Genomic DNA, 23,820 nt, shown 5'->3' with positions numbered 1-23,820 from the left:
TTTGAGGGCTGCCCACTGAGTGACAAGGAATTAAACAGCTAGAATACAGCTGGGCAAGGGCTACAATGAAATTGTAGCTCAGAGATGTGAAATAACTGACACAGCTGAGCGGAATGACTGGGATCTGACCCCAAAGCCCATGTAGGCTCTTTCCTGCCTGCCTGAGGGTGAAGGGGACTTGGCAGGGTGAAGAGGGCATTTCACCCAGCCTCAGGGAGCAGCTTTCCAGGCTGGGTCTTAGCGGACAAACGCACTTGCCTGGCTAAGACGCAGGGCTGGGAGGAGCTCTGCAGAAAGCAACTGGCATAGAGAACACAAAGGGTGGGGGTCTGAATTAAAGTCTATATTTTAATCCCATTCCACCTCTTAGGTTTGGATGACGTACTAAGTTATGGTATGCCTCCATTTCCTCAACTGTAAAAGGAAGATAAACACGAGGGCACCTCCTTCACTAGGTTGGTGTGAGAATGAGATGGTGTATAAAGGGTTTAGAACAGTGTGTAGCACAGAGCAAGCGCTCAATAAATGTTAGCTCTGATCATTCCAGTAGTAGCTCGATGTAAACGATGAGTAATGGGAGGAATGTGCCCAGGGCTAACTTGGCAGGGCAGGGGACTTCGAGGCGTTGGAGTTACTGCCAAGCAGGACTGACAGATGAACTACCTAATGCCCTTCGCTGGTGGGTACGGGGCCCAGTTGTATTCTCAGACACGCATCCTGAGATTTGGAGGACAAAGTACCCACTGCCCAAAGCACCCAGCATCCCATCTCTCAGCCCATTTCCTCCTGACTCCAAAAGGGTAGCAGGACTCCTCATCCCCATTATACACGTAGGAAAACTGAGGTCCAGAGAAGTGAAGTGACTTGTCAACTATGCCCCTGGATATTAGAGGAAGAAAGAACTCCTTAATCCCTGGTTAATATTCTTTCCAGAAAGCCCACTAGCACCACAGCAGGAGAAAATCAATACTCAAAACCTCCAGGGCAAGAGTCCTGGGGTTTCCTACCTCCTCCAGAGTTGTCATGTTCACCAAACATTAGGGATGACCAAGAAAAGGAGCCTTTGACCTGCCAGAGGGATAATGAGGATATATCTGGCTCTGTCCCTGAGTTGGGAAGAATGACTTCCTAGGAAAAGGTTGCAGGAAAGGGGATCTGGGGCTTAGGAGAAAGAAGCCCCTGGAAATCAATTCCCTACCCTAACATAGCCCTTTACTGGTATACACACAGACAGGCACACTGTTGTGGCTGGACCTCCTACCTAGTAGACTGCTTGGCCAGCATGGCCACGTAGGTGACCACGAAGCTCTGAAACTTGGCCCGCTGCTCCTCCCAGCGGTCATCCACAGAGTAGTAGTTGGGCAGGGGGGCCCCAAACAGGATCTCACTGCGCAGGAGGGAGCTCTTGAGGTTTTCTGCAGAGAGGCCCTCATCCACATACCAGTAGAACTCAGGGTGAGTCATGGCCAGCTCTAGGGAACCTGCAGGTGCAGAGGTGGGAGAGGGTCAAGGAGCTCAGCAGGTCAACTCCCACCAGCCCTCCGTCAAGGTCATCCGACCCTCCTCAACATCTCACCCCTTCTAAGGAACTGGGGAACTCCTTCTCAAGCTGCCTTGAACTGTTTCTAATAGGACACGGAGTGATGATGGTTCAGAGAACTCCCAAACCTGCCTTCCAGGCAGCTCCCATTAAATTGACATTTTCGCTTCTGTTTGAATCTCAGCTAATTCCAAGCCCCACCTCCCCCCCCCACCTCTACCCCTCCCACCCCCGTAAAAGGCACACCAAAGCCACCCCACCCCCTGCAGCCATTCTCTGGCTTTGCTCCATCCTTCAAGTTCCGTTCCTAATTCACCTCAAACCAACTCCACCTTGGTCCTCCTTCACCCTCGGCCACTACCCTATCTTCCTCTGACTAGATGCCTGGTTCTCTGTACCCACACCCATGCTTCCCTCTAACCAACCTCAAACCCAGCCCTGCTAGCCACCCTTCTTTCCACGGTGCCCAAGCCTGCCCAGCACTCAGCCCCAGCCTGATTCCGCCTCACAGCCAGGTCCCCCCACCCCATTCCTCCCACCAGCCTCAAAAGTACTGAACCCAGAGTCAACCCTGCCAATCTACCCCACCTAGCTAATCTCATTCAGCCCCACTGTTTACAAGCCCTAACCCCCAGGCTGCTTCAAACCCCGCCCACTACAGGCCCTATTCCCCCCCCCCCCCCCCAACAACATCCTAGCAGCTCACCCCGGATATCCGCCAGGTCCTGGCCCATGCCGTCGTAGTAGATCTTGCCGCCCCTCTCAGTGGGGAAGAAGTAGGTCATGAGCGAGCTCGGCGGGGAGCAGTAGGAGTAGGAGCCGAGCGGCAGGTCCTTGAGCACTTCGTGGGGCTTCCAGCAGAACTCCCTGAAGCCTGGGTGGTCCATGATTTTGCGCTCAATCTCGTGGATTGTGACCAGGCGCTCGCTGGTGAAAATGTTGCGTTCCGCATCGCCACGTGCCAGGAAGATGAGCTCGATGCGCCAGTGCGCGTGAGTCTGGGTATTGGTGCTCACATAGGAGCGAGAGTAGTCCCAGCGCGAGGTGCCCCTGCGGGCCCGGCTCTGATTGGCCACGGCAGGCGCAGTGCCCACTTGGCGCTGCCCATTCTTGTTCAGCCCCTGGTTCAATGGGGCTTCACTCTGGTTGGCTGCCAGGGCAGACTGGCGTCGAAGACGCCCACTCCGATTGGCTGCTGGCTTCCCGGCAGTGGATGTGTCCCACCTCCGTCCTGGACCACACTGTGGCACAGCGCAGACGGAGCGTGGGGCCCTTCGTGAGCTGTTGCTGAGATGCAGCTGCTGCAGCTGCTCTGAGATGAGGCGCTGTAGCGTCTCAGAGGTAAAGTCAGCCAAGTCGCGCCGGTTGCGTCCCCAGGACCCAAATTGGGACTTAAGTGCTAGCGCAAGGGCGTCAAAACGCTGGGAGGCCTCGTGGTTTCGGATCTCAAAGGCGTTGTAGGAGATGTCAATGTCCAGTGGTGGGTAGTAGAGGAACATGAAGGCTGACAGGGCCAGGGGGATGCTACAGCCCAGAAAGAGCACAAGGCCCGCACAGCAAGGATTGGTGAAGGCCCAGCCCAAGGTACTCCAGAAGCCCGAGGCCGGGGGCCGGGAGGGCAAGGTCCAGTGCCGCCAGCAACACTGCCTCCCTGCCCTGGCGTGGGGCCCTGGCTTCTGGGCTCTCCTAAAGGCCTCACCCGTTGCTTCCTCCTCTTCCTGCTCCTCTTCTAGCCACACATCCTGCAACAATGGGTCATCCTCTGAGTCCATAGCCTACAGAAAAGGGAGAGGATGAGGCATTGGCTACAATCACCCGCCCTGGGTGTTAACCCCATCCAGTCATAACCAAGTACAAATACTACAACGAAATTGCATCAGGCAGGCATTTAACCCAACTGAACTCAACCACATGTCCACAAGACAAAAAGAAAAACACCATTTGCCCTATCACTACCCCCAACTAGATTGTGGCTTTTAAGGACCCAGAAAAAGGAAAATCACAGCCCAGTGGCCAACAGGAGATATTCCTCCCGTGTAAGGGACAGCTGAGGGAAATTTCGATTTCCCAGTTTTTGCTGCATTCTCTGATTTTAGAACTCAAGGCCAATGTGAGGTGTGACTCCATTACAATTACTTCTATTTGATGAACAACTATAAAATACCTAGAAGTATCAAGGTAAATCTTTGGAATGGGATGGACCCTAGTTTGGGTCCTGGTAGTTTAAATGTTGGCAAGACAGTGAGCCTCTCTGAACTTCAGAGTCTTTGTCTATAAAACACAGGTGGCCGTTCCTGCCTCACATGATTGTGGGGAGGGTCAAGGTTGGAAGCGCTCCGCGGTCTGTGTAGTACATTAGTTATCATCTGTCACATAAACAGATTTCTTTGCCCCCCTTTGGGGACTGGAATGCACTCAGCCATTGCCCATGCAGTTGTGCCAGGACTAGCTGTGGTCATAGCTCTCCTCAAGAACTCTCAATACCCCCACCCCTTCTATGGGACACCGCAGCTGCAGCCACTGTTTGTCAGGCTCAGGCCACTTAACATGCAGCTCCAGCGACATCAAAGCTTTGGGCAAAGGCAGGGGCCAGGCATCTGTCTCCCTAAGACTTGGGAACAAGCAGCAGGAGGGCCTGGCAGGAGAGGGCTGGGCTGGGCAGCTTAAGGACTCCAGCAGGGTGGCCTGAAGGCAGGAGGCCTCCTGGCATCCCTGGGCATGGCCTGTCCTCCTTGTCCTGCCTACTGTTTGGACAGGGAGAGATTCATTATCAAGTTAGATGCCAGGGAGTGAGAGAAGGAAGCTAATTATGCCAGGGCTGGCTAATTAATGCTGCCTTTCCTATTAACATTCTCTAGAGTGCTCTATTTCAATTAGACAGTCTGTCCGGGAAGAGAGGGTGAGGGGGAAGGAGGGAAACAGGACAAAGAGATGGGACATGGGAGAGAGTAGAGACAGAAGAGAGGGGAACTGGGGGCGGGGGGAGACAGAGACCCAAATAGGAAAAGGAAGAGATTAACAGAGTGAGCAAGGGGGTGTGAGGGTAGGAGGGAGAGGAAGAGGGCTCAGCAGACTTGGAAAGGAGAGAGGCCTGGAAAGGGTGAGAACTGCTCCTGTAATATGCAAGATTGCTATCAATGAAACAATTAAACTTACCCTTTGTGGTGCCCTAAAGGGAGCATGACAAAGGGATACTAACTGCACAGAGGCCTGATCTGTATTAGTAGAAACTCCTGAGTGTGAGCCAGACGTGGCTCCTACACTTACTCCATCTCCAAAGAGCAAAACGAAGTCTGCACATGCAGGTGGGAGGTAGGTGTGTGTGGGGGCCTGGGCCCCGTTCCCAGCCTTCAAGGGAAGCTGATGGTAATATAGTGGAGAGGAGCAGGGGCCATTTTGGCACTTTTTCTGGGGACTAAGTCCATCCACCCTCTCCCCAGTCTCAGCCTGCCTTTCAGCGTATATCAGTTGACAATGTGTTGGTGTGTTATGGGGTCAAAGGCCAAGATTCTGGGTGGGTCACAGCAGCACTCCTTAGGTGATGTGGGGGTCCCTGTATTCCATGGCTACTCCACTAGGAATGCCACTTCCTAGCCCAGGTGTCCAAATATAAAGCATCTTTAAAGGCCTTCCTCAGTGTCACCTCTGCCAAGAAGCCTTCTCAGATCTGGACACCCTATCCACCCCACCCCCAGCTGCTTGTGTAAGTTTCTCATCACACTTTGTAGGGGGGTGGGTAGGAGATTACTTAGGGATAGAGAGGGAGAGGTAGTGTAGCAGTCAGTGTTAAGAGCTATGGCTTTGGAGGCAGACGGACTTGGGTGCAAATCCCAGCTGTATGACTTAGGGCAGGCAGTGTAACCTTTCTGAGCCTCAGTCTTCTCATCTGCAAAATGGGGCTAGTGGTAGTCACCACAGAGGTCTTGGAAGGAGGATGTACACAGCACCTGGTAGGTATAAGTGCTTAGGAAATGACAGCTACTATTTTTATATAGGCTGCTTCTCCCTAAAAGCCATGAACTAAAACCCATATGGCACATTATATTTGCTAATGATGGCCTCAACAGTATCTCCCATCCCACATGCTTTTCTCATCATGTGACTTTGAGACTTCCCCCCATTAAGAAGGAATGTCTGCATTCCTTCCCCTGGCATCTGGGTGAGCCGCAGCAGGAGTGGCACTCTGTGACTACTGAGGCCAGGTAATAAAGGGAGATGCAGCCACTGCCTGGCTCTCCTGGGACACTTATCCCTGGAACCCAGCCACCCTGCTAAGAGGAAGCACAAACCAGCCCACAGAGACCACATGGAGGAGCTCTGCTGACATCCCAGCTGACAGCCACCATCAACCACCCGACCTGTGAGTGAAGACGCCTTCAGATGATTCTGGCCCCTGGTCATGGAGTAACCCCCAATCTTCTAGTCTTCCCAGCTGGTGCCCAGATGGCATGGGGTAGAGCCAAGCCCCTCACTGTGTGCGCTGTCTTGACTGACAGAGTCCGCGCACATGATGTACTGGTTGTCATACATTGCTGTGTTAGGATGGTTGTTATGTAGTGGTAGTAACTAACAATTGTAGCGGAGCCCTGTCCCCTATGTGTGACTCCATGCCCCAGGAACAGCATTTGCTGGATTTAAGAGGCCAGAAAATTGGGCACAGCCGTTCTGCCTTCCAGCGAGAGCCCCAACAGCCAGGAGGACATGAACTCCAAGGGAGCTGGGACTTGGTTGTCACATTCCCTGCTGGGTTCCCATGGCCTAAAATAATCTGGGGGGGGGGGGGGGGAGGGGTCAGCGCTTAGAAGGTAGTTGTTGAGTGAAGGAAACAGAATCTCTGAAGAATCTTGAGATATATGTTAGCACTCTCCCCTGTTCAGAGACAGTCACCAAACGATGCAAGGGGACTGCAGAATATGGTTGCTTCTGTCTGGATTCTGACGAGTATGAAATGGACAAGCAGGAAGTAAACTTGGCTTCTTTGTCTCTCATTCTGTACCCCACCCACCCACATGCCCAGCTTCTCCCTCCACCCCTGAAAAGCAAAGTTGCCATGTGGACTATCACACCAGTCTGATGGTCAAGCAACATGGCTTGAGACCTGGCTCAGCCACCAACTTTCTGTGTGGCCTTGGGCATGTCCTGTTCCCTCTTAGGGTCCTGTATCCCCTTCGGGTAAAAGTCCAGGTCCCTTCAGCTGTGATGCCCCAGTATCTCCAATAGGCCCCTGTCTGCTGATGGAGGAGGGTGGGTGTTGTCTGAGGGACCCCACCAAAGGGAGGAAGGTCCGGCTGGTGGGCGGGGTCTGACTGTGGGAGGAAGGCCCGGCTGGTGGGCGGGGTCTGACTGTGGCGCCTCCACAGACAACCACCCCCTCAGGCCCCTCCCCAGGAGGGGCTGCAAATCTCTAATTTGTTTTCCTTTCTCAAACCACCAGAATTGATTAGATTACCGAGGAGCTCCAGCTGCTCCTGGGAAGGAGCTTAGGGTGGCTGTCATTGGCTCAGACAAGGAGCCCAAAGTAGGACTGATCACAAGGGACTATCGTGCCTTATGCTCCCCTATTAGGGTGGAACCATGGCGTAGGCTTCTGTTCAGTGACTGACATTTGTCTTCTCTTGCCGTCTGTCCCTCTGCCTCTGTCTCACACACACACTCAGAGGTGGTCAAAATTAAACTCCAGGTCTCCCGGGGGCCCGTGCACCAAGGCGGACACGCATCTAGAGAACAAGGTCCCCTCCCCTTGGGAAAAGCAGTGGTGCAGCTGCCTAACGGGGAACCGCAGACCCTGGGGGACCTCAGAAGGAAGAACCTGGCCCAGTTTCAAGGGCCAGGCTTGGGCAACTCAAAAGTCATATTTGCAGCATAATCCCAATTTTATAACAATATATAAACCCACCTATATATGCATTTAAAAAATCCATTAATTTAAAAGAATCCAGTGGTTCTCTCTGGGAGGATTGCGGGTGATTTTTATTTCCTCCTTTATACGTGTCTATTTCCACTTCTTCTGCAATAATCAGGTACAGGCTTAGTTTTAGAATCAGAAATAAATGTTATTTAAAAATAGAAAGTATATGCCTGTGTGTGGAAGAGATGTTGCTAAAAAGCCTTCAACTCTTTGAGGAGTTCCTAGAATAGGCACGGGAGGGGGTTCGACCTCCCTGGAGACAAAACAGGCAGGAGGCTCAGGTGGCAGCAGGAGGGACTGGCCGGGAAGCAGGAGGACCCGGGGAGAGAGCGAGATGGCAAATGCCAGATGGGTGCCTGAGTGTGGGATCTCCCGCTACCTTGATGGACAGCGAGGTCTTCACCATGAGCAGGAAGCAGATCACAGCCACCAGACCCAGGAGAGACATCAGCGCAGATCCAGTCCAGCTCCATTTTACAGATGGGGAAACTGAGACCCTGCGGTTAATTCTATAGATTTCAGATGTAGAATTTGATAATCCATCATCTGAATATCGTAGAGCGCGTTCACCACCCCCAGGGGAAGGTTTTCTAAGGTCTAAGAAGGAAGGCATGCTTCAAGTCACAAGCCAGGCGGACTTTCCCATCTGCCCACAACGGGGCTTTGGTAGGAGGTGGTGTGGCCTCCAAGACACCCTCAGCTTCCCAGCGTGCCTCGTTCTTTCTAGGGTGTCCCCGAGGATGTGGCCCCACACAACAGCCTGCCTGCAGCCCTGTTGACAACTTTCCTCTTGCTGAGTGAAGGGTGACAGAGCCCTTCCTTATTTATTCCTCCGTCCCAGCCCGGCTATTAAAATGTAATAAAAAAAATCACATTAGTCATGCAGATTCGACTTAAAATACGTATATGTATATATAATTTAATGGCAATTAGGAGCTAATCAGCTTTTTCTTCCTGTCTCGAGATATTTTGCCTCCCTGGTTCAGTTCTGCTCCTGGGAAACATCTCAGGGTCTCTGATTCTTCTGCCCTTGGGCTGAGACATTTAGGCAGAGGTTCAGAATGAGATATTTTGATCTGAATGGGTCCATGTACCCCTAATCTGCTAAAGTGGGGACATGGGACATGGTGTCCTTGCCTGCTTTCTGGTTATGGGTCTGCCCTGGTGGTGAATCAGCTCATCTGAGGTGGAGAAGGCAGGAATGGGAAGAGGCCAGCTCTGTCCCTCCTAGGCGTCACTGTCCTAAGGCCTCGGCCCCCATCTTTCGAGGGTCTGCCACTACTCAGATAACCCAGTGAAGTGCCTTCCATCCAGGGTCCCAAGTTCTTCTCAGAGACCTGAGCATTCAACCTCTACCTGGGAGGCTGCAGAGGCATTGAAGACATGGTGGGAAATCTAGGGCAAAATCACACAGATGGGGTGAAGCCAAAAGCACAATGCAGAAACTCTGACGCCCTTTAAAAGAATTGTAACATAGAAATCAGCCGTGTGTCCACCATGTGCAAGTGCTCTCCCTACCTTCTCTCTTACTGATGTCAGCCCTGGAAGGCAGCATTATGAGCATCCCCATTTTACAGAGGAATAAACAATCAGAGAGGTTAAGTGACTTCCTTGTGGTCACACAGCTCATAGGGGTGGAGCTAGCATTTGAACCTCAGGCCTACTTTTTCTGAAGCCCATGCTCTTTTTGCCATTCTGGGCAGCCCTTGAGTTCTCCAAGAGTCGAGTACTCTCCAGAACTCGCTGGAGAAAGCCACTGCTCTTTAGCAAACCTGCATCATCCCCATAGGACCTGAAACCACTCAGGTCTGGGCAGTTCTGCTTTCAGTAGGCGGCAGCTCGGGGCATGGCACAAAGGAAGTCCCTGCCAGTTTCAGAAGCCTGGCCTTCCTGCCCTCCTGTGGCAGCATGGGTGTGATGATTAATTCTGCGTGTCACGGTGACTAGGCCAGGGGTGCCCAGGCGTTTGACTAAACGCGATTCTGGGTGTACAAAGGGAGTAAAGCAGCTTGTCCTCCCTAGTGTGGGTGGGTCTCCTCCAATGAATTGAAGGCTTGAACAGAACGAAAAGGCTGGGGAAGAGGGAACTTTCTGCTGACTGCCGGAGCTGGGACATGGCTCTCGGCCAGCCTTCAGACTCGGACTGAAGCGTCGGCTCTTCCTGGGTGCTCGCTGGCCTTCCAACAGAAACTTGCACCACCAGCTCCCCTGGTGGTCAGGCCTTCGGACACAGCCCGTGGCTAGCCGGTCGGCTCTCCTGGCTCTCCAAACTGCCCACTGCAGAGCTTGGACATCGCATCCTCCGCAATCATGTGATCTGTCTATCTAGTCATCCATCCATCTGACTACATGCTATTGGTTCTGACTCTGTGGAGAACCCCAAGACAACAGGGCATAAAGTGTCCCAGAGGGAAAGTGGGGGTAAAGCAGGAGCCCTCCCCTCAGCAGCTGGATCCAAGGATCCTCCTAAAGTTTTATCTCAAGAAGCCCCAAGTTCCATCTAGAATCTCAAATGAAAATGGCAACAGAGCCAGGAAATGCCCTGTAGAGCAGTGGTCCCCAACCTTTTTTGGGCCACGGACCAGTTTAATGTCAGAAAATATTTTCACGGACCGGCCTTTAGGGTAGAACGGATAAATGTATCACATAACCGAGACAAGTGTCAAGAGTGAGTCTTAGACGGATGTAACAGAGGGAATCTGGTCATTTTTTAAAAATAAAACATCGTTCAGACTTAAATATAAATAAAACGAAAATAATGTAAGTAATTTATTCTTTCTCTGCGGACCGGTACCAAATGGCCCACGGACAGGTACCAGTCTGCAGCCCGAGGGTTGGGGACCACTGCTGTAGAGGAAAGGGTGTGGCCAGGTGACTGGTCAGCACATGCCTGAGCCCTTCCCCAGCTAGATCCTAAATCAGCCACCCCTCCCCCTCCCCAGTCCTGAGAAAACCTGGCCTGTGGCTGAAGCTAAGGCCGACACCTGCCCCCTGCCCCCAACCCAGCAGATCTGGCCCCCTCACCCCCAGGAATCCATGCCAGCAGAATCTGCCAGCAGAGGGCGGGAATTCAGAGGGCCGCCTCCCTGCCAGAGAGAATCCAGGCTTCTTTGTTGGGAACCTGGGTGGAGGTGGGGAGAAGAGGGAGTTGGACTGGGGCTCTGTAGTGCAGTGGTCCTGCCCGGGGCCCTTATTGCTCCACGGAGCGCAGGCTGTGGGGACAGAGTGTCAAAAGGACAGCTGGCTGCCCTGGGCTGACAGCTGGTGAGGAAGCCGTGGGCACTGACTCGTAAGCCTGAGAGCTCCATATATATCAGGCAAACAAGCTTTGCTCCCGTCAATATATCACCCAGGGAGCGGTCCCAGCTGGCACCAGAGGAGCCAATATTCATGGTCACAACAGCCACTGTCACTGTCCCCTGTTCCATGTGTTCTCTGGCTAGTGGGCTCAGGGGAACAGAACCGGTCCCCTGACACTCAGAGGATATCTCTCAGGTACTGAGAGCACAGGGCCTGATTTTAGGGGCCGGGAGGAGGGAGCTAACATGGATTTTGCAGGCAGACTGACCTGGCTTCAAACCCTGGCTCTGCCACTAGCTGGGTGTCTTGGACAAGTCTCAGTTTCTACAGCTGTAAAATGGGGATGTGGTACCCTGCCTGCTGAGTCACAGCACCTAATATGATCATTATGAGCTTTGCAGTTGGGAAGAGGCCCAAATCTGGCCCCAGTGCATGGCAGGTCTGCAAGCCGGCCAGAGCTGACTCTCCTCCACCCCATCAGCCCCCAGACTTGAATGTGGATCAGTCACTGGCCTACTTGTTAAAGTGTAAACTCCTGGACCAGACACCAGATCTAGCCAATCAGACTCGGTGCGGGGTGAGGGTGGGGGCAGGAATCTGTATTTACGCCATCTCCCCAGGTAATTCTGCTGCAGGTGGTTTGGTTCCATTCTCCCCAGTTCCCAGGGGCTTGCTCTCACAGACGATCTAACCTTGGCCCTTCCCCGCACTGGGGCTCACATGTGCTGCGCCCTGGTGTTGGGGACAGATTCAGCCTCCTGTGTCTGTGTCCTGGGCTCATTCCTTGAAGCAGCTCTTCTTCCCACCACAGGGAGGGAGAAATGATGACATTTGGGCCAGGAACAGAACTTGATGTTCAGGGTGTGGGGGGTGCAAGGATGGACATGCAAACAGGCCACCCAGATCTGCCAACCAGCTCCTCCTGGTGGGACCAGGCAGTGAAGAAAGAGAAAGCCACAGGGCTCACCACCTGCCAGGCCCCATGCCAGGGACTTGTGCGGGAGCTACCCATCCACTGAGCACTGCTCTGTGCCCACCCAGCACTGAGCACTCTATCAATTTTGCCCGCCCCCCCCAGACCCACTGGACCTGGCTCCTGGCACCCACCAAGCTGCCTTGTGTCTCTGTGGAAAAGGCAATAAAATCTTAATAAAACCATCAACACATAGAACCTGTGAAACACAGCCAGCCCCTCAAATACCCTTGTCTGAAGGGTCAGAAGGTTCCTGAAAACCTTCACTGAATGCTGTGGCCAACATGTCCAGGCCGCCCCCCCTCCCACCCCCTCTCCTCCACTCCTAAGTCCTGGCTGCTGGCTGGAGTTCCATATGAGCCCAGAGGACCCACTGGGCCCATGAGCCAGTCAGCTCTCCAGCCCCGATCACTGCATTAATAAAAAATAAAAAGATCCCTGCAAAATAAGACCAATAACTGTGGTCATAAAAGCCAAATTGGATTCCTTCCTGGTTGATGAGCTCGGGGCTTTCTCTCTCTGAGACCCGATTAACAAGTATGTAAAACAATTCCCCTGGCATCTCTGCCTCTCAACTCGGCCAGCTCTTCCTGAGCACTCAAGCCCAGGGGCAAGGGAGGAGGCCAAGGCAAGGGATGAGGACCAGGGGCAGCACACGGGGACCTGCTCTGCCACCATCCGGCTGTGTGACCGAGAGCAAGTCACTTAACATCTCTGGATGGATGGTCCCCCATCTGGGAACTGATGCTCTCTAAAGAGGGATCCCCTTCATCCCCAGTCAGAAATTATTATACAGCTGGGGGTGGGGGCACACAGGGTAGGTAGGTCCTGCTGTATCGTCATTTCAAGTGTCAGGAACCACCGAATAGTATGTTCTGAACACCATCAGCTTCGCTGGGACACGGCAGGTGACCACCTGCCAGTTCTTAGCTCAGGAGAAAGCTACAGAGAGCACTATCCCTCTCCTCCCCAGAGCACACCCAGACCATATCTAAGGGTCCAGGGATGTTGCAAGACTTTCCTGGGTTCCCTACCAGGAAAGAGAAGCTTGAGGGTAAACTGGAAGCTAAAAGATAAAAAGGCACACAATGCAAAATGATCAAGCCCCCCACAGGGCTACCACGACTGGTTTGGGGAGGCGATCTGGGGAGAGACTGTACCCCCAGCCTCACTGCCTAGAAAGAAAGTGAGAAGGCTTAGGGCAAATCTCCCCCTCTGAGAACTTGGGGCTCCCTCATCCCCCACTGCCTGGACTTGTGGAGGGCCGGGGAGGCTGGCCCCAGATGAAAAGCACGGCCAGGAGATGCTGGAGGCTGCTCGGGCCCTCGTGTCCCCAAGACGGAGCCATTTCTCCTCCTGTCCTCAGTCGGAGGACAGAGCGGTTGGGTGATACTGCATCTATGTAGCACCTTACAGCTTGTAGATCTTCCTATAGGTCTTCTAGTCTTAGGAATTATTTCCCATTTGCAAACAAGAAAACTGAAGCTAAGAGAAGGAAAGGGAAGCTGCTTTATCGGAAGCTGATTTCTGATCAGCTCAGTACTCTTCTCACTATATTAGATTTTATTCGAGTCTTACATGTTTGAAAACTTCCTGAGTTCTAGAGCCAGCCCTCTCAAACCTTACAGGTGCACACGCATGCATACGCGCACACACGTGTACACACACACACTCTCAGTGTCTGCCCCCACAGTCATTCTGGCCACAGTCTAGGCACAGCCCTGGCTGTGTGGCAGGTTCCAGGGAAGGGGGGAAAAGAAGCATCAGGAACTGACACCCAACTTCACCATCTTGGGTGTCCAGGTAGAAATGCACCTTCAGTGCCTGCACAGGTTAGTGGCTTGGGAAGGGCTTTCTGGCTATACTGTTGATTGACAGCTCAGGTTTATAGAGGGAAAAGAGGGGAAAGAGAGTCTCTAGAAGGTGCATTCAGTGTTCCTCTGTACCTGGGGCCAACACAGAGGCCCCTGCCAGGGTGGGGGTGTCGAAGACTGGCCCTCAGCCTCAGCCCGCCCTCCATGACGGTGCAACTGCCTTCAGAGACAGGGTCGAGGGCTGGAGCTGAGCAGCCACGACAGAAGGTCCGGGATGGAGAGCAGATCCCCAAGTACCCTTAACTCGGCTGCCGCTGCCTTTCCCATGTAACGCGTGGGAGACTCAGGACCCCAGGAACTAAGAACTGCTGTCCCTGGCCCTAGAGGCCGGGAAAGACCCAAGGAAGCCACCTGGGCACCGGAATCCCGGGCTCCTTCTGTCTACCCCGCCCTGCCCAGTAGTGCAGCGTCATCCTAAGTCTAGTGGGAACCTACTCAATCTTCCACCCTGTCCACCCTTTGCTTGTGACCTTGGGCAAGTCTTTCCTCCACCCTAGGTCTGTTTGCCTTTCTGTCAAACGGGAGAACTGGAGTCAATGAGTTTCCAGGTACCTCCCAGTTCTGTCATTTGGGGTGGCCAAAGGGTCAGACACAGAAGAGTGACAGAGAGAAGATGGGGTAACGTAGGACTAGGGGAGAATATGGGAAGGTGAAGAGAGAGGGTTGGAAATTTCACAGGGTGTAGAGGCTGTAGGCTCCGTCAGCTTTGCAGCCACCTGGGTTCCAACCCTGCCCCGGCCAGGAGCCAGGAGAGAGAGCCCTGTGCCCAGAGGTCCTGCATAAAGGAACGGGGGGTGGGGTGCACAATGAGGAGGCAAGGTTCAGGGATTCAGCCTATTTCTCCCGTACCCCGAGCTGCACTGGGTTCCGGGGGACAAGAACAGGATCCTTCTTTTTGTCAGTATTTAGAGTCAGGTCATTCCCCACACCATCAAAGCCCTGGCTGTCAAAGTCCATTAGTCCCATTCACTAATTCATTCATTCACTTAGTCATTCATTCATGGTCTTCATTCAGTCACTGGTTAGTGCCGGCTATATAAAAAAAGGACTCTCGGTTAAATCTTCATTATCTTAACTTTGCAATGTCTTGAACTCCCTTCCTCCCGAAGGCTTTGTGAACCTTCTCACCCCAGATCTATTCTCATGCTCATTAATGCCCAAGAATGCCTCTTCGCTGACACGTCTCTTTTCATCACCAATTCCTGGCTGTTACTCTGGGACCATCTGCTCAAAGCCTCTGGAGGACGGGGTCGGAAAGTCAGCGGCTCTTGCAGGGAACATGCAGCAGCTACTTGCCTGCAATGCTCTTGGCTGGCCAGCCTCATCCCAGCTTCCTGGGCTGAAGAAGGAAAAAGGGGGTATTCTCCTTCACCTGCTGACGCCTTCCCAAAGCCTGAGTTCCCTCCAGTTTAACCTAAGGTCTCTCAGGCCTGGATCGCAGAGAGGAACCAAAGCCAACAACATCCTGCCTTTGTGAAGTTACAAGATGATGCTTTAAAAAACCAGCAAATGCTACCAACCAGGAGTTTCCCACATACGAGCATGTCCAGAGGGATGCAAGTCCCAGCTGTGTCTACATGGTGTGACACGGGGAAACATCTGGATGACCGCCGGAAGTCCTGCCAGTCTGCCAGATGTTGCCCACATCTGGACATCTGAAAGGGGATCCTGTTGGTTGCTTGGTAGTCAAGAGGCCAACGGTCAACTCACGTCACCCTGTCAACTGGGATGCAGCTCAAGTCCACACGTACTAATTCCCCAGATTACTGGAAGATCCAAAAGGTATTTTGGTTTCAATCATGCTCCTGTTTAAAGACCCAAATCCAGTGAACATAAAGGTCACAGTGTGAGCTTCAGTGGTCCTATGGTGGCTGTGGTGGTGGCACCCCGGGTAGCTTGCTTGGGTTTGAGTCCTGTCTCCACTGCTCACTAGCAAGCTGTTCAGCTATCTAGGTTTCTCCTTTCTCACCCTCAGAATGGAAGAATAATGGTAACTCTCACATAGGGCTGGTATGAGGATGGAATGATAATACCTGTAACGCTATAAGCCCAGGGCCTAGCAGGTGGCAAACATTCAAAACATGTTGGCCATTATTACAATCTTCGTTACCTCTGGGTGATCACCCTGCAGAACTCTCCCAGTTAGAATGTGAGAAATCCTCAGGGACAGTGCAAAGGCCAACGCAGCGAGGGGACACACATAACCTCCCGCCCCGAACATCACAGGAATACCAGCTGGCCCCAACGGCTCCAACTCCAAGCTCCTTTGGAGCTGCCTTTGCCAGAGACAAGAAGCTTACCACATTCTCCTTCATGACAGAAGTGGCTTCCAGCTGGCAGTCATGGCCCCTTCATTAACACAGTTTGGCAAAGGACACGTCGTCCAGGTGCCGGCACGTATGCCTGATGCTTCGGGCAGGTGGCTGGGTGGGAATGAGTCCTCTCTGCTGCACCCCTCTCCCATCTAGACATCAAGTGGGGAGAATTCCCAGGTGTGCTACGGGTAGCACCCCTGTGAAACTTTCTTCCTGATCCTGGAATGACCACATTCCTGGATCAAGTCCTCTGAGTCCCTTGGACACATGGGTCCTTCATCTACTCCTGGTGGGGGACCTGGGCGAGCCATCCCTTCTCATCCCTCACTTCTGCTCAGCAGGAGGTACCAGGGCCGGGGGTGGGAGACTGGTGAGCTCTACAAGGACAGAAACGGAGGTTTGCCCACTTCTGCACGGCTAGTGCCTGGTGCCGAGGGGCTGCTCAGGCAGACACTGGGGTGGGGGTGAAGGAGAAGGCTTTTTAAGACTCAGGACACTGTTTCCTGGGACATCACTCCCTGGTTCCAAAGAGCGCCCCCTCTAAGAGACATGCATGACTCCCTCCGCCATCTAAATCCAAACCAATCCTTTCCATAGTACCTTCTACCTCCTTGTTCTCAGTGGTCAAGCTCACTGCATAGACAAGACCCTAGTCTGCCACCAGTGACCCTTTCCAGATTGTCCAGGTCTACAGTATCCGTCCCTCAGAGAGAGAGACAAAGAGAGGAAGCAGCTGCCCACGTCAAGGGCATGCCTGGGGTTCTACATACCTAGGGAGGTCTCTCCGCTGAGTTCAGGGGAAATACCCAGACCCTATGTCCCCCAGGGGCTGGCCCCAGGACCCTTCACTGGGCTTCCTCCTTCCAGGTTTTGGCAGACACACAGCTTCTGCCCGCACAAATGCCAGCATGTGTGACAAGGCCCGGAGGTGTAATAAAAATAGCCTGCGGGCGTCTGTCGGCTCCTCCTTCCCTGAGCTTTGCTTCCAAACCCCCGTCCTTGCCCTCAGAGTAAACCTGCTAGTGGAGGGGCTCCACAGGGCCCCACCTGCCTCTTTACTAGCTCTGTGACTTTAGGCCAGTGGGTCCTTCAATTGCGAAGTGGAATTAAGAACCCTTTGGGCTGTTGTAGGGGTCCCAGCAATTAAAATACGTTAAGCAGTGCCTGTCACGTGGCAAATGTTCTGTATTTGCTAGTGTTGTTCATGATGATGAATAGGTGGGCACCTGGGGCAAGCCACCAGGGTCAGGTTTGATTTTGGGGGGATGTAGAGGTGAGAACCTGGGTGGCAAAAGCTGATGGCGTTTCCCCTGAGCTTGGAAGAAGAGTGTTAGGGTTACTGCCTGCATTGGTTCAACCCCCTTTGCTGGGGCCATTCGGATGCTTCGCATACACGAAGGGAGGCTAGCCTGGCTACGTGGCATGTCATTCTGGGACTCTGAGGTTTCAGGCTCTGCCACCAACGTGCTGAGAGATGCTGGGCAACTCACCTGCCCTTTCTGAAATCAATTCCCCAACTGCAGAGGCCTTGAGCAGCCCTGACCTCTTACGGAGTTAAATTATCTCTCCTAGTCCAACCCTCACAGTGGGGCTCCTGCATGAGTCCATCCCCCAAGTAAACAAGTTCCTGGAGTTCATGGTTAGGGACCGAGCCCGAGATGCAGAGGTGAGGTACCCAGTTCCAGCTGGAGCTCAGAAGTCTTGAGTACCCTTCTTGGGCCAATGACAGATGACCAGAGCTAAACTCAGGTAACAGCACTGCCCTTCACCCCTGACCTTGGAGGCAGAGGAATTTACATTCTTTAAAAGCCATCATGTAAATGGGTTTCTTCACAAAAAAACATTTACTGAACAAATGAATGAATGAATGAATATGAGAAATAATACACAGTACTGGGCAAAATAGGGGCTTTTACTTCATTCAGATCAAAATCTGATCCTAACTTGGCCTCTTCTAGCTACATGCCCTTGAGCAAACCTCCGGACTCCTCTGAACCATAGTGTTCCCATATATTAAATGGGGATAGCAGTCCCTATGCCATGGGATGGTGGTGAGGTTGAGATGATATGTGTAAATGTCTAGCACATGCCACATAGTAAGCACTCAACAAGCACGGTTATTGTTCTCGGAGTTGTTATCACCAGCCTGCTGTTCCCATTGTAAGGTAGAGGAACCGAAGCCCTCAACCTTGTCCGCTGCACATTTCCCACCTCATACCTCCCTGTGAGGAGCAGGGGCGTGGCTGGCTGGCTTTTCCAAGCAGGAGTGAGCTCTCTGGGGCGGTTCTCCCACCTTCCCTGGACCAGTCCCAGAGGCGTCTGTGCCTCTGGTCTTTGTCGAGCAGCTGGAGCATAAGCTGCACTGTCTGCCCGTGAAATGCGACTTTTGGAAAACATGCATATTTGTGAGTCTATTTCGGGCCACCACTGCTCTTTATTTATTTTCTCTGGGCTGTGCATTTGGAACCCAGCTAGGAAGGGTGTTTTGACAGACTCTGACACAGCTCCTCAGGCAGAGATGTGCTCGGTGGGAGAGGGTGGGGAGGAGGAGGATTTCAGATGACAAGCCCTCGTCCTCAGCTGGGACTGACGGACAACCAGACACCCCTGTCTCGCTGCCCTACCCCTAAGTTCCTCCATAGTCGGGTGGGGGGAGGACTACAAGAGGTTCAGATTGGGGAAACGACTTCAGAGAGGAGAACGGGAACCAAAGAGGCCAGTCACTGGACTTCCAGTCATAAAATAATGCCACCACCATTATCAAGACCAGTGAGGCTATTGTCAACCCCCCCCCCCCCGTTCTTTGGTACCTGTTTTTATGACCGACAGTGGGCTCGCTGTGTGCCCTTAGGGAAACCATCTCTTCTGTGAGCATCTCACTTTGTCCATCTGAAAGGTGATTTTTGCAATACTCAGCTCATGGGAAATGGCTGCTTAGCCAAGTGGTAGTGGTGTCTGTCTTCTCTCCAGCCTGAGATCGTGGCCAGCTGCCCATGGCCAGCCTACTACTGCATCTTTGGGGCTTGGGGCTGATTGCCAAGCCGCTACCCACCAGGCAGGGACTCTAAGCTGCTCTCAGCTAGTCCCTTCTCTGTAGTCATTTACAATCAGAGTTGGCCTAAAGGGAGGAAGAGTCTTAGACAACTTCATCTGCCTTTGAATGATCAGGAGAGTGGAAGGGAGAAGGGGGGACAAGGGAAACATGTCTAAACTATAGAGTAAAGGGCTAAATCATGATCCCAATGCTCTGGGGATCAGGAGATCCAGACTTAGGTCTCTACTCGTTCGTTTGTTCATTCATTCATTCATTCATTCATTCATTCATTCATTCACCAGCCATCCACCAGCAGAAGCAATGGTCCATACAGAGTATATACTGACAGTAGAATCAATGCCTGAGCCAAGTGGAGACTGCATTTCAGCTGTGTGACCTCAAGAAAATTATTTGATATCTCCGGTCCTATAAAGGAAATCATCTGAACATCCCTTGTTCAGGGGACAGGATGACTTTACTATTGGTTGGTGGTCTGAGGAAAGAGAAAGGTACCATAATGTTTGGGGTTAGAACTGTGATTTTCAATCCCATTCACACTTAAGAGACTCATGAAAGAGTCAAGGTCCCACATTATTAGGGTAAACAAGAGATCCTTGAAGGTCACCTCAACCAGCCCTGTTCTTTTTCAAACCAGCCCTGTTCTTGTACAGACAGGAAGCCAGAGGCTCAGAGACAGGAATTCACCCAAGGACACAGCAGACCTGTGGTCAAGCTGAGGTGAGGTCCCAGGTCTCCCCACTTGCACTTCAGAGCTCCTTCCACCGCATCACACTGAGACTCTTCCTCCTTCAACCTAGTTTCCGGATTTGAAGGGCAGCAGCAGGAGAGGTGTCAAAGGGCAAGCCAGGGCATGGGTACCACACCCGTCAAACAGCCAGATCCCCAGGGAAGTGGGGATGAGATCACTTGCTGTGAAATCCCGGCCCCTTGGAAAGACTGTGAAGACTCTGGTTCATCTGGCCCTGGAAATTTTCCTGGGGAGGGGCCAGAAGCTGCTGAGGCCATCAGTGGAAAGGGGTGTGTGTGTCAGACTTCCAAAGAGAGGAGTAGGGGTGCAGAATCTATCAGGAGAATGGAGACAGCTCCCCCAAGTGCCAGCTATACCCACATGGGAGTATAAACTGACTGAAGGAAAGTTGGTTGGGGAGAGAATGAAGGCAGCTGGGAAGGAGGAATTGAAAAAGGCAAGGGTGGGGGGTGAGAGAAAGGTGTGTAGGTGTGTGATAAATAAACATGGGGGAGGAGAACAGAGCAGGGAAACAAAGACATGGAAAGTGCAAACAAAGAATGATGCAGGGGGGGGGGGCACAGACTCTGGCTGTGGAAGGACATTGGTCTGGAGTAAGGTCTGAAGAACGGGAATGGACTATGAGCCTAAAACCAAGATTCTGTAAGGCTAGTTTTATGCCCACAGCTTCCATTGGGCCAGAACCTACTCCCCCCATTTGGCAAATACCCTGGTTCCTGCCTAGATCTGCATTGGGGTGGGGGGTTTGTCTGCTCAGCCACCCTCTGCTTCCTGGGAAGGACTGTGTATGTGTGTGTGTGTGTGTGTGTGTGTGTGTGTGTGGTGGGGGGCAGGGTGGGCAGGCTCTGTGAGTCACTGGGTATCCCTGTGAGCACCCCCAGGTGAGCTCTGGAATCCGGGGCTTATTCAGGTGTCCAGAGACAGCAGGACCTGGAGTGAAGATGCCACTCTGATTGCTGGTGTTTGTGGGAAGATCTGTTCTTGTCCACGTGCGTGTGGCTCTTCCCCTCTGTGTGTGGATTGTGTGCACTATGGGTGGGTGTGTATTTGCGTGAGTGGACTATGAATCTGTGCGGGAACTGTTTGCCGGTGGTCTGTAGATCTGTGAGTGTGCAAGTGAGTTTGTGGAATTTGAGTAGCCAAGATCGACCCACACCAGGCGCTGTCCGCGGTGCTGACCCAGGTCGTGGAGGGGATCTGCGCCCAGTCCCATGAGGGACTGCGGGGAGCCGATGTTGGCTTCCACAGCAGAGAGGGGCCCTTCTTAGCCTAGCTGCGCCCCCCCGCACCCCGGGGCAGTTGGGAAAAGTTCTCCCAGAGGCAGGGTTGACTCACGGGACTCAGCACCACTCGCGCCAGAAATCTTCCCGATCCTCAGCGACGCCACTGCTCGGCTGCCCACCCCACCTCCATCCCCACTTGCGTTCTCGGCAGGGCCTGGGGACCCTCTCGCACTCGGCTTCCATCGCCCGCCCAGTCTCGCCCCAGAGCTCCCGCGCGCCCAACTGAACCTGCAGCCAGGTTAACTGGGCCCCAGCACTCCGGGGAAAATGTCCCGCAGAGAGCATAAGTGCGTTAAGGTGGGAAATAGATGGAGAGGAAGTCATTAACCTTTTTGTTCCCTCCCTCGACTCTAGCCCAGCCAAGAGTCCGATATGGGGCGGGTTCAGACTGATGCTCAACTTTTATGGACTCAAGTCATCCAACCGCCGGGACGAGCAGCGAGCTAGTGGTCGGAAGCCTCGCGGTTTCTGGACATCAAACTGGCCCGTACAGATCGAGGCTCCTTGGGCCCGCTGGGAGCTGGTGCGGAGCTGTGACCGGCCGCGGGGGGCAAGCTCTGGGCTCTGTCCACCACCAGCCTTTCCCTGCGTGGTGGGTTCCAAGGCCCGCATCCCGGGCTGGCTAGACAGAACTTCACACACCGCGCTGCGCAGGCCGGGGTAGGGATGGCGCAGAGGACCTGCCCCGCTCCTCCGGGCAATGTATCCCGCAGCCCAAACCCGGATGGCGCCCAGCGGCCGTCGCACTCACCTCGGCTGGCCAAGCTGAGCTGGCTGAGCCGTGGGCGCGGGAGGGAGGCGTGCCAGAGGGTCCGGGGACTGCGGCCACTCAGCCGTGCGGACTTGTTCCCTCGCGGAAATCGCAGAGAAAAGCTCTTCGGAGCTGCAAGAGGCCAGGGTTTCGCGCTCTGCCCCAGAGCGCACAGACCGCGCACAGCCTGGTGCGGATTCTCGTCCCCAGCGCGCCACCGGAGCACTCCGCGCCTCCGCCTTTTATTCGGCACCCGCCTTTGTTTGGGTCCCGGCTTCTACCACGCGACGTGGGGGTGCCCGGGGCTGGCTCTGAAGCCGCGCCCCACCCCCAGCCACTGGCGCCTCTGGCCTCTGCGCCGCCGGGCCTTGCGTCAGTGGTCGGAAAAGGCCGGCGCTCCGCCGCGTAATGTTGTCTCCGGAGCCCGCCGCCAGGCGCCGCCGTAGCCGCCGCTCCCCCTGCGGGAGCCGTGCGGTGGTACAACCGGGCTCCACTGCCCGCGGGCCGGGGCTGCGAGAGGCGCAGCGACCCCTGGGGGTCAGTTTGCTCCTCTGCAAATGGCCCAGCTCTGGCCCCCTACCCCTCCTCTGAGTTTTCTAGGTTCCTCTCCTAGTCCACCCAGCCTTGGCAAGTCACCAGCCTCCTGGACATTCTAGGGCATCCCCGGGTCTCCTCTGGAGGGAGCTGCCAAGCCTAGGCTCCTGGCACCGTCCCTTCCTCCCTCCCGCTCCATTCACCTCTCTGGCAGAGCCCAGAGCCATGCCAGCTCCTGGGACCCATTATCCCTCCAGCTGTAGCACACGGTCTCGGCCTGATACCCATGGCTGAGGATGACAGGAGAAGAAACGCGAGAGCCATGGCTAGTGCCTGGCGTGTTTCTCTCATCAGGGTTCAGAGAGCATTGGCACTGGTGTCACCCTGGGAGAGCCAAGGAGGATGCCTTTAAAGAGGACCAGCTGCCAGCCCCCAGATGTAGGATGGAGGGAAGCCAAAAAGAAGGAACACTACTGCCACTATTGTGTAAGGGGTAAGCCAAGAATTTGTTGTACCACAGAATGTGTGCAGAGGGAGGAACAGGGAAGAGAGAGATAGGTGGAACACAGTCCCTGCCTTCAGGAAGTTCCCAGCTCATGGAAGGAATAAGAGCACAGAGAGTTCTACAATGAAACACCAAGGCTCATACCCACAGACAGGTGTTCAGCCCATGTCAGTTTCTCCAGCCCTTCCTTTTAAAAGAGGAGAACTGAGTTGGGGACACTTCTAACTTCAAGGTGCTGAGTGGAGCTCCTGCTCTGCCTCTCTGGTGTGCAGTCCCTGTGAGCCAGACCCACAGGCTGGTTGTCAACTGGGCACATTGGTATTTATGACCCTGGGTGCCTTGAGAGCTCATTTGTGCAGAAGCAAATGGCCCGAGCCAGTGTCCCTGCCCCAGCACTCACTCCCCATGTGCTTAGTGTTGTCAGGGGAGCTATTGCCAGGATGGCCAAGTCTGTCAGGGGACTTGCAGCAGCTGCAGATGGCCTGGAAAGCATTAGGGTTGGGGGCAGTCCCAGGCATAAAGGCTGTCACCCTGAGCTGTGAGGGTGGAGAGAGAGAGAGAAAGAGGGAGAGAGAGAGACAGGAGACCTCACCTAAGAGGTGGAGTGTGTGTGTGTGTGTGTTGCTGCCCTGAGATCAGAAGCCAAACCTGACATGTGAGTACAGAGGAACGGACGGAGCACTGCCCTACAAATTCCCAGTCCCTCTTGCCACACCCCAGAGGGAAGGCAGAGGATGTGCCTCCCCGGGAAAGAGTGGGAAGGAGAACAGGGAAAATGTGTTGTTAAGGGAGCGATGAGGGAGACACAGAGTGTGTTCCCAAGCCAGCTGAGAGCAAAGGGTTTTGTTTGCTGGATGAATGGCTTACTCTTTTCAGTTAGGTTGAAGGCGGCTTCCAAGAGCCTCCTCAAAGTTCTCTGAGGCTCTGTTCCTCTCCATCTGACAAACCCACAGGGAGTGCCATTGGTGTGTGCCATGATGCCATACCACCTTCCGCCCACACCTGGGGACACCACCCCCACTCACCTGGGAACT

The 23,820-nt window shown here is 53.8% G+C and overlaps 1 protein-coding gene across 1 annotated transcript in view; it reads right to left on the bottom strand.

Annotated features, from left to right (window-relative positions):
• The window catches only part of DISP3 (dispatched RND transporter family member 3), a 42,808-nt gene extending 20,864 nt beyond the window's left edge, over positions 1–21,944 (bottom strand). The window contains exons 1-3 of the mRNA XM_066375068.1: positions 21,748–21,944; positions 2,247–3,315; positions 1,262–1,481 (exon numbers count right to left, since the gene is read on the bottom strand). Coding sequence (XP_066231165.1) covers positions 1,262–1,481; positions 2,247–3,312 — 1,286 coding nt within the window. The 5' untranslated portion in view covers positions 3,313–3,315; positions 21,748–21,944. The remainder of the gene's footprint in view (positions 1–1,261; positions 1,482–2,246; positions 3,316–21,747) is intronic.
• Positions 21,945–23,820: the final 1,876 nt, after the last annotated feature.

The sequence above is a fragment of the Saccopteryx leptura genome, chromosome 3 (assembly GCF_036850995.1).
Source record: "Saccopteryx leptura isolate mSacLep1 chromosome 3, mSacLep1_pri_phased_curated, whole genome shotgun sequence".
In the NCBI taxonomy this organism is placed as follows: Eukaryota; Metazoa; Chordata; class Mammalia; order Chiroptera; family Emballonuridae; genus Saccopteryx; species Saccopteryx leptura.
This window is presented reverse-complemented; position numbering and strand designations above follow the sequence as displayed.